The sequence below is a fragment of the Chiloscyllium punctatum genome, chromosome 10, assembly GCF_047496795.1.
Source record: "Chiloscyllium punctatum isolate Juve2018m chromosome 10, sChiPun1.3, whole genome shotgun sequence".
Taxonomy (NCBI): Eukaryota; Metazoa; Chordata; class Chondrichthyes; order Orectolobiformes; family Hemiscylliidae; genus Chiloscyllium; species Chiloscyllium punctatum.
This window is the reverse complement of record NC_092748.1, coordinates 38,873,921-38,889,879: the sequence shown is the minus strand read 5'-3', so window position 1 is coordinate 38,889,879 and position 15,959 is coordinate 38,873,921. Positions and strand designations below refer to the sequence as shown.

Genomic DNA, 15,959 nt, shown 5'->3' with positions numbered 1-15,959 from the left:
AACTTGTTTTTCCACATATTTTTATGTTGTCTGCAAATTTGGCTACTGTACATTTGCTTTCTTCCTCCGAGTCATTGATACCTATTGTGAACAACAGTTGCAGTCCCAGTGTTGATCCTTGTGGAATCCCACTGGTTACAGGTTGCCCACCTGAGAAAGAACTCCTTATCCCTACTCGCTGGTTCCTATTATCTGGCCAATGCCAATATACCACCTCCAACACCATGGGCCTTTATCTCAAGACTTAACCTTCTGTGAGGTACCTTGTCAAGTGCCTTCTGGAAATTCAAATACAACACACATACTGGTTTCCCTCTATACACACTTGTTGAGACTTCCTCAAAAACTCTAATAAATTAATTAGACATGATTTCTTTTTCATGAAGCCAGGAAACTCTGCTTGATTAAATTATGGTTTTCCAAATGTGCTGTTATTATTTACTTCATAATTGATTCCAGCACTTTTCCAACAAGAAATGTGAGGCTAATCGGCCTACATTTACTTATTTTTCTCCTCCTTCCCTTTTGTATCGGGGTGACACATTGGTGGTTTTTCAATCCTCTGGAACTTCTCCAGGACCCAAGGATCTTTGGAAAATTACAATCAACACATCCACTATCTCTATAGTTACTTCTTTTGGGATCCTGGGATGCAAGCCTTCAAGGCTGGGGCTTACCTGCATTTAACCCCCTCCTTGGTTTGTCAAATCCTACTTCTCTCGTGAGGATTTGGAGATGCCAGTGTTGGACTGGGGTGTTGTGTGATTTTTCTCTACTGATGATAATGGTACTTAATTCTTTTGGTATATTCTTTAGTTTGAATGGGATTTTCAAAGTATCTTCCACTGTCAAGTACAATGCAAAATATCTACATAACTCCTCTCCAATTTCTCAATCACTCTACATTCATTTTCTAAGGGACCCACGTTCACTTTAACTTCTCTTCCTTTTTGCAAATTTAAAGAAGCTTTTTTTTTTGTATTTCTTGCTAGCTTGCCCTTATAATTTCTTTCCCTTTATTACCTTTTTAGTCCTCCTTTACTGGATTCTGAATTTCTCCCAGTCTTTGGGCTGTCTCTGACATCTGCCTCCTTACATGATTTTTCTTTCACCTTCACTCTTTCCTCAACTTCCTTGGTTAGCCATGGTTGGTTTATCCCTTTCTTAGGATCTTTCCTCCTTACCAGGATATAACTTTGCTGAGAGTCATGAATTATCTCTTTAAATGTCTGCCATTACTGCCATTCCTGCTAATCTGGCCAGCCAACTTTAGCTGACTCTATCCTCATTTCATCTTAATTCCCTTAAACCCAGTTGTTTCCAACCTATATTTCCTACTCTCAAACAGAATATTAAATTCTATCACATTATTATCATGACTTCCTATGGTATCTTTTACACTGAGGTCCTTTCTTAAACCTTTATTATCCATTACCAGATTCAGGTTTGCCTCTTCCCTGGTTGTCTGTGTGACACTAAAATAAAATAAAGAACTGCAGATGCTGGAAATCTGAAACAAAAACAGAAATTGCTGGAGAAACTATGGAGCATTTATGGAGATAAAGCTACACAAACATTTAGTGTCACGGGCTTGAAGTGTTGACTCTACTTTCTCTACACATACTTTGCCAGACTTGCTGAGTTTCTCCAGCAATTTCTGTTCTTGATTCCATGACATATTGCTCTAGGAAACTATCTCTAATGCACTGTACAAATTTGTTGTCATAGCTACCCTTTCCAAATTGAATGACCCAATCAACAAGACTAAAGCCACCCTTTCCTACAGTGCAGCTACCGTTTGAGGATCTATACACGACTCCTTCCAATATCTGCTATCCCTTGCTGTTCTATTACCACCATACAAATAGACTCTGTTTGTCACCTCTCACAAATGTCTTTATTTCATCTCTTACTAAGAGTCTTTTTTTAGATTAGATTACTTACAGTGTGGAAACAGGCCCTTCGGCCCAACAAGTCCACACCGACCCACCGAAGCGCAACCCACCCATACCCCTACATCTACCCTTTACCTAATGCTACAGGCAATTTTAGCATGGCCAATATCTCTGAAATATCTCTGAACGAAAAGTTCTCAGATCCAATCTCCTTGTAACCATCCTCCCTAATGTCTCCAAGATCATATCTATTTAGCTCAATTTGTGCCATCAGTTTGCCTCCCTTTTTCTGAATTCTTCATACGTTAAGATACAAAACCTTTAGGCTTGCCTTTCCTGCCATTTTTAATTATCCTATTTTTTTCTCTGTGCTCTGGCTCTATTTGCCTCTCGCTCTTGATTATCCTGTCAATCATTTTTTGTATTTGACAGATTTTCTTTATTCTGACCTTGTTTCTCTTTTCCTCATCACCCTGCTTAGACTGCCACCTCCCTACCAACCTAGTTTAACACTGCTCCAACCACACAAGCAAATAATTGCCTTAGGATATCAGTCCTGGCCCTGCCCAAGTGTAACCTATCCAGTTTGCACTGGTCCCATCTCCTCCAGAACCATGTCCCCAAAGTCCCAGAAATCCCAATATTTGGAGCAGTGCTTAAAAAGAAGTCATAACTGAATTCTGATGAACCAAGAGTGCATTCGTAATTCTTTACAAATTTATTTAAAAAGGACTGATATTTTGCGATTGTTTGTTGATTTTACAACCGTTGTCTTCATTTGCATAATTTTGAATCCTTCTAAATTAGCTTTGTTTTGTAGATTGTATTTGGCCAAAAAGTCTTTCTTCCTACAAACCTCAGCAGGATGTATGTTCATATTCATGATGTGCCATCTGTCTCATGAAAATTAAATTGAAATGTGCCAACTTGACTCACATGGTTGTGTTGAGAACACCACCTCAATTGTATATGATATGCATTACTGAGTGATTACTGAGCACAACAGATGCGGAAATGAACTGAATATGTCCTTACATCTATTATCTCAAATTGAGCCAATAAAAGCTAATAATTTTTTACAGTGATGATAATTTTCAAATGATTAGTTTTACAAGGGATTGGGTGATGAACAGCAGGTTACTAAAATGCATGTCATTAGAGTAATAGCACTAACCTGTAAGAATTTCAGTCTGTCCAAGAAGTCATGCATATAGCTGCCAAGTGGCTTGAGACTAGGGTACGATTTATTCATCCACATTCCTGGTATCTTTCCTGTCAGCATGCTCTTCACCACCTCTTCCAATTCAGCAGACATCACCACCAGTCCCTTAAAAGAAAGTGTCAAACTAATGAGATGTTGTATGAATATTTAACAAAAGTGAAGACATCTCTCTGGGGTTGAGAAGAATGAAAGGTGATTGAATTAGAATTGATCTTTTATAATTGAGACGAGGAAACATTTCTTCACTCTAATTGTGAATCTTTGGAATCTTCCAACTTAAAGGATTGTAAATGCTCCAATATTAAGTATATTTAAGATTGAGACAGGTATATTTTGTGTGTCTCGGGGCTGAAGGGATATGGGGAACAAATGGGAAAATGCAGTGTAAGCAATAAATCAGCCACTATACCAATTTAAGAGGTCACATGTTCTATTCTTCTTATTTCTTATTCTGGAGAACAGTGAGTGCAGATTCCATTCAAAATAAGTAGTGCTATTAGCAACATTTACTTAGTGAAAACCTTTTTACTGACACTCAATTTGAGTTCTGTTAGGGCCCTCAGCTCCTGGGCTCTTTACAGCTTTGGTTTAAATGTGTTCAAAAATGCTGAACTCCAGAGATGAAGTGAAGGGAGAGTGACGTCAAGGCTACATTTGACTAATTGTGGCATTCAATGAGTCCTCGCAAGCCTAGAAGCAATGGGAATCAGGAACAATTCTCGCTGAGTCGTGTCATAATTAGCACATTGATATCACATTCCGAAAACATTGGAAAAGGAATAGGCCAACCAATCCCTCAAAACTGCATTCAGTTAAATCAGGGCTGATATTTACCTTTACTCTATCAGCCACCTTGGTTCTGATACCCTTTGTAATTTTGCCGAACAAAGAATCTTTCAAACTGAATTTCCACTGATTCTAGACATCACAAAATGAAGAAAGGTAACATCCTAAAATAAATTACATTCATATGAAATAACTGGAAACAGGGCTGATGCCAAAGAGAATGTTCTGTGTCCCTTGAGACCCAACAGAGGAGATGAAATGGCAAACCCTGAGCCGAAAAGGGTCTCCATAAATTTGCTCAGACTTGAACTTTGAAGAAATCACTCTAGTTTAACTGAATACCAAACTGACAAGCAAGGTGAAAACCATTGTCTCACTCAATGGATCATTGCCAGGGAAAAAGCTGAAATCATTGCATAGAGTAAGCATAGAGTAATCCCCAATCTAGAAAAATATTCCAATTGGCACTTGCTGTGGCAGGCAGGAAATCCATTTATGATATTTGTTGGGATGTTGCTTAATAAACACAATTTCAATGCATAGTACAACTAATGCTGAGATAATTATTTAAAGTAATAACATGAGGAATATGAGAAAGATTCAAGCACTGAGGCAATGCAATGAAAACCAATGAGGCTGATTCAGAAAGTTTGACTATGGGTGGAGACTAGAATGACTTGGGTTTATCAATCTGAAAAAGATATACGTGAGAAGTGATCTTCTAGACGTGTACAGGAACACAAATGGAAGAGGTTATTCTGGATTAATACTTCAAACAATTCATGTAGGTTAAGTAGATAAGTGTTCAAAGTAAAATATGGATACAGGATTAATGTTAATTTTTCATGTAGAATGATCAGAAATGATAGCCTTCAAGGCAGTGTGTTATGATTAAAATTTAGATTAATTTAAGCAACTGCAAAGGGACAGAGAACAAGATTGTACTCATTGAACAGTCAAATAGTCTTTTATGTCATGTAATCTCATATTGTATTGAACAGTTGTTCAGGAAGAAACAGTTGAATGCAAACTTGATTATGTAATGTAGATTTCCACCCAGTGGAAAGAAAAATAAAGTGGGTTTACATTACACTCCTAGTGATGATAAAATCTTGCCGTCTATTTTTAAAAATTCATTCCTGAGTTGTGCTCATTGCTGTCTGGTCCAGCATTTATTTCCGATTCCCTTGTTGTCCTTCAAAAGATGATGGTGGTAGCTGCTTTCTTGATCGCTGCCATCCACTCAGTGTAGGTATACCCATAATACTATTAGAGAGAGATGTTCCAGGATTTGACCCAGCAACACTGAAGGATTAGCGATATAACTCTAAGTCAGGATAGCGAGTGCCGTTGAGGGGATCTTGCTTTCCATGTTGAGGGTGGTGTTCTCACATATCTACTGTCATTATTCTTCTCAGTGATAGTGGTCATGGGTTTGGAAAGTGCTGCTAAGAAGTCTTCATGAATTTATGCAGTGTATCTTGTAGATGGTTTACACTGCTACTATACGGAGCATAGGTGGAGGGAGTGGATGCTTGCGGATGTGGTGTCAATCAAATGGGCTACTTTGTTCTGGATGATGTCAGGTTTCTTGGGTGTTGCTGGAGCTGCATTCATGCAGGCATGTGGGGTATTCTGTCACACTCCCGACTTGTGCCTTGTAGATGGTAAACAGATTTTGGGGAGTCAGGAGTTGACTTACTCAATGCTATATTCCAAGCATCTGACCTGCTCTTAGAATGACAGTTCTTATATGGCTAGTTCAGTACAATTTCTTTCAATGGTAACCTCAACATTATTGATAGGGGGTTACCACTGACCAGAAACTGAATTTACTGTGGCTTTAATCTCATTAACGGTAACCCATAGGAGATTGATGGTGGGAAATTCAGCAATGGTAATGCCACTGAATGTCACGGGGTGATGGTTTGATTGTCTCATTGGAAATTGTCATTCCCTGATACTTGTGTGGCATGAATGTAGATCTTGTTGAATTTGAACATGGACTACTTCAGTAACTGAAGTGTCATGAATGGTGCTGAAAATCATCTGTAAACAATCCATTCTAACTTCATGTTGGAGGAAAGGTCATTTTTGGAGCAGTTGATGACATTACCCTGAGGAACTCCTGCAAAGATGACCTTGAGCTTATAGAATTGACCTCCAGCAATCATAACTATTTTTCTTTGTGGCAGGTATGATGCCAACTAGAGAGTCTCCCAAATCCCCATTGATTCGAGGTTTGCTAGGGCCGCTTGAAGATATAGTCAAATGCGGTCTTGATGTCAAGAGCAATCATTCACACCTCGCTTCACCTTTGGATATCAATTGTATTTTTCACATTTGAACTAAAGCTATCATGAAGTCATGAGCAGAGTGGCCCTGGTAGAACTGGAACTGAACATTAGTGAACAGGTTTTCATTATTAAGTGCTGCTTAATAGCACTGTTGATAATAATTTTCAGCAGTGGATAAAGTGTGGTGCTGGAAAAAGCACAGCAGGTCGGGCAACATCTGAGGACCAAGAGAATTAATGTTTTGGGCTTAATCCTTCATCAGGACTGATGCGCCTTTTCCAGCACCATACTTCATCGACTCTGACCTCTCCAGCATCTGCAGTCCTCACTATCTCCCAATATCTTTCATCACTTTACTGATGATCAAGAATGACTGAAGGGGCAGTAAGTGACCAGTTTGGATTTGCCCTGTTTTGTTATTTCGCTGATTAACACTTCATTTTTAGGTATGCCTGGTGCTGCTCCTTGCATGACCTCCTACACTCTCCATTAAACCAGTGCAAAAATCTTGGTTTGATGGTAACGGTTGAGTGGGTGATTTGTAGGGCCACGATGTTGCAAATTGTGTTGGTATACAAATCCGCTGATGTTGATGGCGCACAGCATCTCATGGATGCCCAGTGTTGAACTGCTAGACCTCTATGAAATCTATCCCAATTACCACAATGATATCACCACACAACATAATGAATGATTAGCTCAATTAGCTGGACAGCTGCTTTGTGATGTAGAGTGACGCCAACAACCCAGTTCAATTTCCATACTTCTGAATCTCTATGAAGATCCTACCTTCTCAATCTCATCCATATCCTAAGGCGTGGTGACCCTCAGGTTAAACCCCAAAGTTCTCTCTCTCTAGTGAGAGTAGCCCTAAGGTCCTCTGATGCTAGGACTCCTGGTGATGTAGGGAAATCCTGCCAATAACTGTGAAAGAAGTGGTGACCAAGAGATCCAGGAGCTATTTAATCATAGATGAAAAGTATTTCTAAACTGTAAGCAGCACCATACCCAAGGGAAAGAAAGGAGGTTCACTGACAAATGGAGTGCTGAGATCCAATAAAAGAACCCATGACATAAAGAACAGATGGTTTGTGGAAAGAGCGCAGGCAATACAACTCACCTACAGACATGACTTATGTGGATTCTTCAGCGTAGTTAAGACAATCAATGGCCCAAGCATCCCAGCGCCTGCCCTGATGAAAACTAAGAATGGAGTGGTGCTCAACGAGGGTAGGGTACTCATTGGAAGGATTATTTTAAGGATCCTCAACAGGAGTCCACTCAACACCGCATGCTACTTCTTGCCATCTCACCACTATCTCTGCCTATGAGATTGTAAATTTCATCTGACAACTGAGAACCAACAAGTCCCCTGGTGCTGATGTAATCCATGTATAAATAGTTAAATGGCACAAGTGCATGTATATACAACCTCGTCCCCATCATCTGGTTAAGGAGAGCATGCAGGGGATCTCCAAGATGTCACAGTTATAACCATCTTCAAGGCAGGCAATAGCATCAATTGCAGTCACTACAGAGGGTTCTGCCTGCTGTTTGCCACAAGGAAGACACTTGTGCAGCGTGATTTACAGTATCTGCAGTTTTTAATGTAGATATTCTGTAGTATCTATTCATTGAGCATGGTCAGGTTGGCTTTGGGATGTTGCCTTTGTGGGTCTTCCTTCACAGAGATCTTGAGACTGTCAATATTGAATTTCCTGCAGCAGTGCTTCTCTGTTGATGCTATTTTTCAGCCAGGTTGGAGATAGTCAATAGGATTAGGTAATGGTTGTTCCTACAATTATCAGCTTTTCTCATGGTGAGATTTATGTGAAAATTCTTGCAATTTTATGTTCAGATAATGACGCAATCAAACAGATTCCAATGTCCAGAGATAGAGTGTTGATGCAAGGTCTTGAATTCGTCTCTCTGCAGAAAGAGGGCAGTTGCTATAACCAAGCCATGTTTCAGGCATTTTGTCGGGGGGGGGGGGTGGAACTCTATTAGTGTTTACATTCCCTATGACTTCCTAGCCAATTACACTCGTGTTTTGTGTCCCTCCCAATTCTCTCCCATTGAGTTAGGGGTCAAGGACTGATCAAAGATGAAGTGGACGTTTCTTTTTGACTTAATCATTGTTTCTCGGATTGGGCTGTATGCACTAATAAATATGGTGCACTGCTTCAGGGATAGTGTGAAGTGAAGGGTCATAAAGCATTGGCTTTTACCAAAGAAGGGATTGATGAAATGGTCAACTAATTTGTTTTTCATTGTGAGAGCAACACCATACAGATGATGTTCTTCCTCGGATTCACTCTTCCAGTAAGTGTAACTGCCATCTTGTTCTTTGAGCTGACCTTCTCCTGCCCACAGTGTCTCATTTATTGCAGCAATGTCAATGTCTTAGCGCCAGATTTCCCAGACTGTGTGCTCAGGTCTCTGTCGCTGGAGGTTGTCATGACGATAACTTCAAAACTTCACTTTGAGAGGATGTAAGATGGTTATGTATGGAATCTTTTAACATGGGATGGCAGTTGGACTACCAGATAGTAATGGCAGAGTAACATCCTTTCTCATGGCAGTGATAGCCAAAACGATTGGAGATTCCTGCACAGATGGATCTCACACACACATGCACACATATCCACATCATAGAAAACTGTAGCCCTGCTTGTGGGTCAGTATCAAAGCAGAGAGAGAGAGAGAGAGAGAGACTACTCTTTATCCAGAAATATATCACTGCTCCTTCAGTGTCACTGGGTTAGAATCCTAGAATTCTTTGTCTAACAGCATTGTGGGGTTACTTACACTAAATGATTACTTACACAAAATGCAGCATTTCAAGAAAATAGCTCACCACCATAACCAAGGGCAACTCGAAGTGGGCAATAATTGCTGGACCAGCTAGCGTGCCCACATTCCATGAATGAACTTAAAATGCAAGAATTATTTCATACAGCAAAGATTCATGAATATACATTTTGCCCATGAATAGGATTTGGAAAGCACAAGCATCAGCAAGGTCTGATTCTTGAGACAGCTAATCAGATTGGCAGCGTTGTTTGTTTATATCTATCATTATCAAAAGTATTAGTTGCATCATGTCAGAATTTGGTTTAAAATGCTTTTGGGTTTGATATGTCTCCAGTACAAAATAATTTTGGGAAATTTATTTGCTAGCATTCACTATAAATCAGTTAAAAGAGTTCCACATCAACACACATTACCAATATAAATCTCAGGAGAACGTGAGGACTGCATATGCTGGAGATCAAAGTCGAGAGTGTGGTGCTGGAAAAGCACAGCATCCAAGGAGCAGGAGAATTGACATTTCAGGCATAAGCCCTTCATCAGGAAGGATTATTCCTGGTAAAGGGCTTAAGCCCGAAACGTCGATTCTCCTCCTCCTCGGATGCTGCCTGACCTGCTGTGCTTTTCCAGCACCACACTCTCAACCCCAATATAAATCTCAGGTTGATCTAATTTTAAAAGCAATGATCTGCTGTTAAACATTGAAAATTTTTTGTCCCCCCCAGATCATTTGTCTTCCAATTCTATGTGCATCTATCTAAAAAGAAAGCATATAACTACACTGAAATGTTTGGAATTATAGATTTGAAACCAAATGCATAAAACCATTGTTTTACAACATCAATGTTATTCTGGTGATCTCATGGCTCTGGTTACATTTCAGCTCTGTAGATATGTTGGAATAATGGAGAATGTCAAATTAAATGTGGAGGTGGTAGATTGTGACCAGGTTCCATGAAAGAGAGAGTAGTGGATAAATAGTTTACTGATACAGAATGAAAGTATCAGCACATACCAGAAACATGGCAAAGTTATGTTTTATTCTGTGGCATTGTTCTATTATTAATCAGTTGAGAAAATTCTTCATCTATCGCTTCCTATGTATGAGGTGTGTTAGCAATTGCAGAAAGTGTTAAAGCCCCCTTATTCTGACTGCTGCCAACCAATGGGAAAATAATATAATCATTGACCCTGGCAAAAACTGCCTAACTAATTATATATTAGTTAATGATTACTAATTAATGTCAAGACCACAGTGAAGGTGGAAGAGATATGCATCAAAATCATACAAAGGATTGGACATTTTTTCTTAAGGAACGCAAAAGTACTGACAAAAAAGAAAAACAACAGCAATGCATTCCTCGCCAACAGATTTAATGCTGACATCAGGGTAGGAACTGACGGATCCTTTTGATTATCCTACAAGTTCAGAGGCAAACAGAATTGAATGGATGAGGAGAGTGTCAGCAGTTCTCAATAAAGAGATCAAGAAAGGGTTAGAGGGTAAGAGGCTGAAGCTGTCAAGGTTGAGCAGGAATTGTGAAGGCTGTGGATTTCATCAAGTGGAAAGAGCAGTGATTAGAGTAACTCTGAATATTTCAGTTATGGGTGGATCTGAAACAGGTCAATTCCAGCTTGAATTCAATTTTTGGTGCTATAAATTGAAGCTGCTTCCCTTTGGAAATGTTGGCTGTGTCAGCTTCCCCACTCTTCATTCGCACAAATCTAATTGCTTGAGGGCAGAAGCAGAATGAAAACATATGGCAACAATGATTTCTTTTTAACAACTACCCATTCAATCATTTCAATTAGGAAAATACAATAAGACAAGTACGTGGAACATACCTAACAGAAAATCTCGGGCTTGGCAACAGACAGATTTGTATTGCACTTAGATAAGGCAGACATAATTTTCAGAGGTTGCAGCACCATGTTTATGGCTGACTATGAACACTAACCTTGATAGCTTTCTGTATGTTGATGCAGGACTCCCTAATTGTTCTAAGCAGGATATTAAAACGACCCATCTCTTGTACCAACACAGTGTTCATGCTCTGATTGTATGTAGTTGGGTACTTTCTCATAGCAGCCTCAATATCAAAGTCTGCAGGGATCCTGCTCAGGATATCAGTTGACACCTCAAAAACAATATCATCAGTTGATTTTCCTGCCCCACCAGTGGCTCGAGACTGTAAAGAAAAATCATGGGCCATCAAATATTGCTTGCCTTATGAATGATGTTAGAATACAAAGTAATCGATAATCTTGGAAAATATTACAACGTTCTATTTCAATCAAGATGCATTTAAAACTTAAAACAAACACAGAAGATACTGGAAAAATTCAGCAGATCAGGCAGCATCTATGCAGAGAGGAACATAGTTAACACTTCAAGTCCAATATTACTCTTCTTAACCAAAGCTGAGGCAGTTTAACTTTCTCTGAACTGCATGGTGCATCTTTTAACTGAGTCACCAATGATATTTAAAAATTAACTTCAGCATACTTATTTCAGGAGTAACTTTAACAAGATCATTTTACACAGTCCATTATAACTGGAACAGGAAGTTATTATGGAATATATAGGCCGAGATATTCTGATGGCTAAAAAGTTGTTTCTGCAGAGTAGGTAGGAGTTGAGCATTGGACCCTGTGAAACCCTTAATGTAGCACACTCAGAAGGAGAGAGGCAGTTAACATTCAGGTCAAATGAGACTTTAAGGAAAACCTGGCAGTTTCTGAACCAGTTTTCCTTTGTAATCTCACTCTTGCCTGAATACTTTACAGGTATATAGAGCTTTTGAAAAGATTTGTAGCTTGGGTTGTGAAAGACACTACATAGGACAAACAGGAAGAAAACTGACCATACAAGTTCAAAAACATCAACTTGTCAATGCTAGTCACAACCAACAGTCTCATTTCCAACCATACTGACCAGGAAGGTCATGAATTCAACTGGGAAATTCAACCATCCTAGCATAGGCTAAACAGAAACACGTAAGATAATTCCTTGAAGCTTGGCACTCCAACCGGAACGCAATCAATAAACACATTGACCTGGATCCCATATATAGACCACTTAGATACAGAACCGGAAATACCAAAAAGCAGAGACACATAAATACCAGGCAGGACAGACCACCAACACCGTATCAAAGATGCACTGACGATGTCACCTAGCGAGGCAATGAAACATCTGCAGAAACCCACACCAGCTCAGCAAACAAATCTATGACCACACCTTAGAGGCATTCAAGATGAGACCAGTGAGGGCACAGAACAGGCTGTACAGTGCAACAACAAGCTAAGGCATTTTCTGATCACATCAAACAAATAGATACCACCATTTGGTGGGAACACCTGTGGAATAGAGGATCAAATATACAGATACACCTATGGATTAGAAACATATCCATGTTTTGAATATCACCCAGTTGGTATTAGAGTCATAGTCATAGAGATATACAGCATGGAAACAGACCCTTCGGTCCAACCCATCCATGCCAACCAGATATCCCAACCCAATCTCGTCCCACCTGCCAGCACCCGGCCCATATCCCTCCAAACCCTTCCTATTCCTATACGCGTCCAAATGTCTCTTAAATGTTGCAATTGTACCAGCCTCCACCACATCCTCTGGCAGCTCATTCCATACACATACCACCCTCTGCGTGAAAAAGTTGCCTCTTAGGTGTCTTTTATATCTTTCCCCTCTCACCCTAAACCTATGCCTTCTAGTTCTGAACTCGCCGACCCCAGGGAAAAGACTTTGTCTATTTATCCTATCCATGTCCCTCATAATTTTATAAACCTCTATAAGGTCACCCCTCAGCCTCCGACGCTCCAGGGAAAACAGCCCCAGCCTGTTCAGCCTCTCCCTGTAGCTCAAATCCTCCAACCCTGGCAAAATCCTTGTACATCTTTTCTGAACCCTTTCAAGTTTCACAACCTCTTTCTGATAGGAAGGAGACCAGAATTGCACGCAGTATTCCAACAGTGGCCTAACCAATATCCTGTACAGCCCAACTCCTGTACTCACTACTTAACCAATAAAGGAAAGCATACCAAATGCCTTTTTCACTATCCTACCTACCTGCGACTCCACTTTCAAGGAGCTATGAACCTGCACTCCAAGTCTCTTTGTTCAGCAACACTCCTTAGGACCTTACCATCAAGTGTATAAGTCCTGCTAAGATTTGATTTCCCAAAATGCAGCACCTCGCATTTATCTGAATTAAACTCCATCTGCCACTTCTCAGCCCATTGGCCCATCTGGTTGTAATCTGAGGTAACCCTCTTCGCTGTCCATTACACCTCCAATTTTGGTTTGCACATCACTTATTTGGTTCACCACACTGCAGAAGGACACAAAGGGATAGTAAGGAATAAGGGATTCAGAAAAGGAGGGGCAAAGCTTATGAGACAGAAGCCTACATCACTGGAACAATCTGTACAGATGGTATAACTAAGTATCTTTACAACCATAAGCTCTATACCAGCAAATATCTATGGGTAATGGAGCATAAAGGGAACAGAATTATTATTAAGTTGGCTATCTTGGGCCAGGCCAAGTGCCAAAAAGGGGAAATTGAAAGGGTTTAACTAGTTTTAGTTAGTTAAGGGTTAAACCTTCAAACAAAAATATTAAAACAGTAAAAGTAAATAAGAACCACAGATGTGCAAGGCTAAGAATATATGAATTATAGGCCAAATAATCAGCAAAAATCAAGGAAACTTCGGGTACAGACAATGTCTATTACATACTGTAGAAAAGAGCAAATTATACTTGGACAACTCAGTCAACATACATTAGGAATTGACCACATAAGCAATTCAGAACATGACTTGTGTATAAAAACTGAATATATATATATAACTTTCCAATGTCCTTTCTTGCTTCTCGAGCTGACTCTCCTTGCATATGCATGAATAAAACAATTAATGTCTTGTATCTGAATCTCTTCAGTTTGTCAAATTGTAAAAAAGATAGCAAATTAAAACATGCATATGGTGGTTTTCAATAATTTCATCTCCTGCAACTACCTGAAATGTTTTATTGTTAGGTAAATCACACTTTCCCAGCAATAGTAATATATATGCCAAGTGCAAATACTATTTCATTGCTACTGCAGAAAGACTATGGAACCAATTCAAAATACTTTGCAATAAAATGCAACAATTATTAAGCCAATCAATCATCATTCAAGTAGAGCAATTGAATTATTGTTCCATATGTATGCAGAACTATCCATCACAAAGCACTTTCATCTACTGTCAAAAGGATGACAACCACAGTCAGCGTTGCAGCCTGATATTCAGCCATCTGTTTCTCCTGCCATACCTTCACTGAAGAGATAATGAAATGTTTAACCCATTTTACCAAATTAAGTCATAGATGGGTCTATTATTTCTTGTTCCTTGATTGCTAGATTTAAAAAAATTAGACATGTGCTTTTATCTTTTTTTGTAGATGGAGAATTTTGTACATGATTCATCTTTCTAATCCAATTTAAAGCAAATTATTGTTTCAATTTTGCTGTAGAACATACATAGTAAATCCCATTGTAATGGTCATCTTGAAAAGTACTTCTGAATTTCATCATATTAATAGATTCATTAATTCACTGAGGACCCTTTTAGTAAGATTCCAACTTCAAACCAAAATAGTTGCTTTTGCAATGTTAATAGATATCTATTTGTGAAACACAGGCGTTGGAGATATAAAAGAAAACACATTTAACAAAAATTAATTGGCAAAACAAAGTTAAAAATGTTTAACAGTCCAACATAACAATTGCTACACATTTGAGTGGTGACTGGGGACATTGTGAAGTATCTACAAGGCTGAGAGTATTGTGTACAGAGAGGTGGTCACTTTGCAGACTAAGACTCTCCAGGCAGTAAGGAAATGGATAACCACCAGGCACAGAAAGAGGACTAGGCAGTGAAAGAGGACTAGGCAGGAAATGCAGCTGTAGATGTTCCCCACAAAACAGACATACTGCTTTGGATACTGTCAGGGGAATGATCTCTGAGAGGAAAGTAGCAACCACCAAATTTGCTGTACCATAGTTGATTCTGCTGCATGGGAGACAGAAGAGAAGGGTAGACAAAAGACAGAATGGGAAATAAGAAGTGATAGGCAAAGAATGCAAGGACAAGAATTGAACAGGACCACAGTGTAAAATAACGTGGCATGTTAACAATGTTAAAAAGACAAGCTTTAAAGATTTGTACCTTAATATGCAGAGCATTTGCAATAAAGTGGATGAATTTGTTGCATAAATAGATATATATGTGAATCATACAATTGGGATTGCAGAGATGCTGTTATTGGAAGAATAGGGAAAGGAACTGAATATTCAGGAGAATTCAGTTTTTAGGAGAAACAGACAAAAATAGAAAGGAGGTGGGATAGCATTACTGGCTAAAGAGGAAATTAACACAATAGTGAGGAATGATATTGCTCTGCTGAAGTATCTATATGTATAGATTTAGAAACACAAAGGGTCAGAAAATGATAGTGGGGAGTTGTATACAGATCCTCAACCAATAATGCTAATTCTTGGGGAAGGCACTATACATGATCGAGATGCAAGCAATATGCTTCAGGTGTAATATTGCATATAGATTAAGCAAATCACAAAATGCCATAGAGGAGAAATTCTTGAAGTGTGTATGGTATGGTTTTCTGGATCAATACATTAGGGAATCAATTGGAGAATCTGGGAAGTAACTAGGGAAACTAGGGATAGTATTAGATCCAAGGAAGGGCATACAAATTGACAAAAAAAAACAAACCTGAAGATTGGGAGCAGTTTAAAGTTTAGTAAAGAAAGACAAAGGGATTGATTAAAAGGGAGAAAATAGAATATGACAATGAGCTTTCAAGAACATACAAACTGGTTGCAAAAGCTGCCAAATGAAGAAAAAAAGATTTGCGAAGAC

General features: G+C 39.1%; 1 protein-coding gene across 1 annotated transcript in view; it reads right to left on the bottom strand.

Moving 5' to 3' along the window:
• Positions 1-15,959, bottom strand: part of dnah7 (dynein, axonemal, heavy chain 7) — a 398,230-nt gene that overhangs the window by 25,100 nt on the left and 357,171 nt on the right. The window contains exons 60-61 of the mRNA XM_072578963.1: positions 10,970-11,200; positions 3,070-3,222 (exon numbers count right to left, since the gene is read on the bottom strand). Of these exons, the coding sequence (XP_072435064.1) occupies positions 3,070-3,222; positions 10,970-11,200 (384 nt within the window). The remainder of the gene's footprint in view (positions 1-3,069; positions 3,223-10,969; positions 11,201-15,959) is intronic.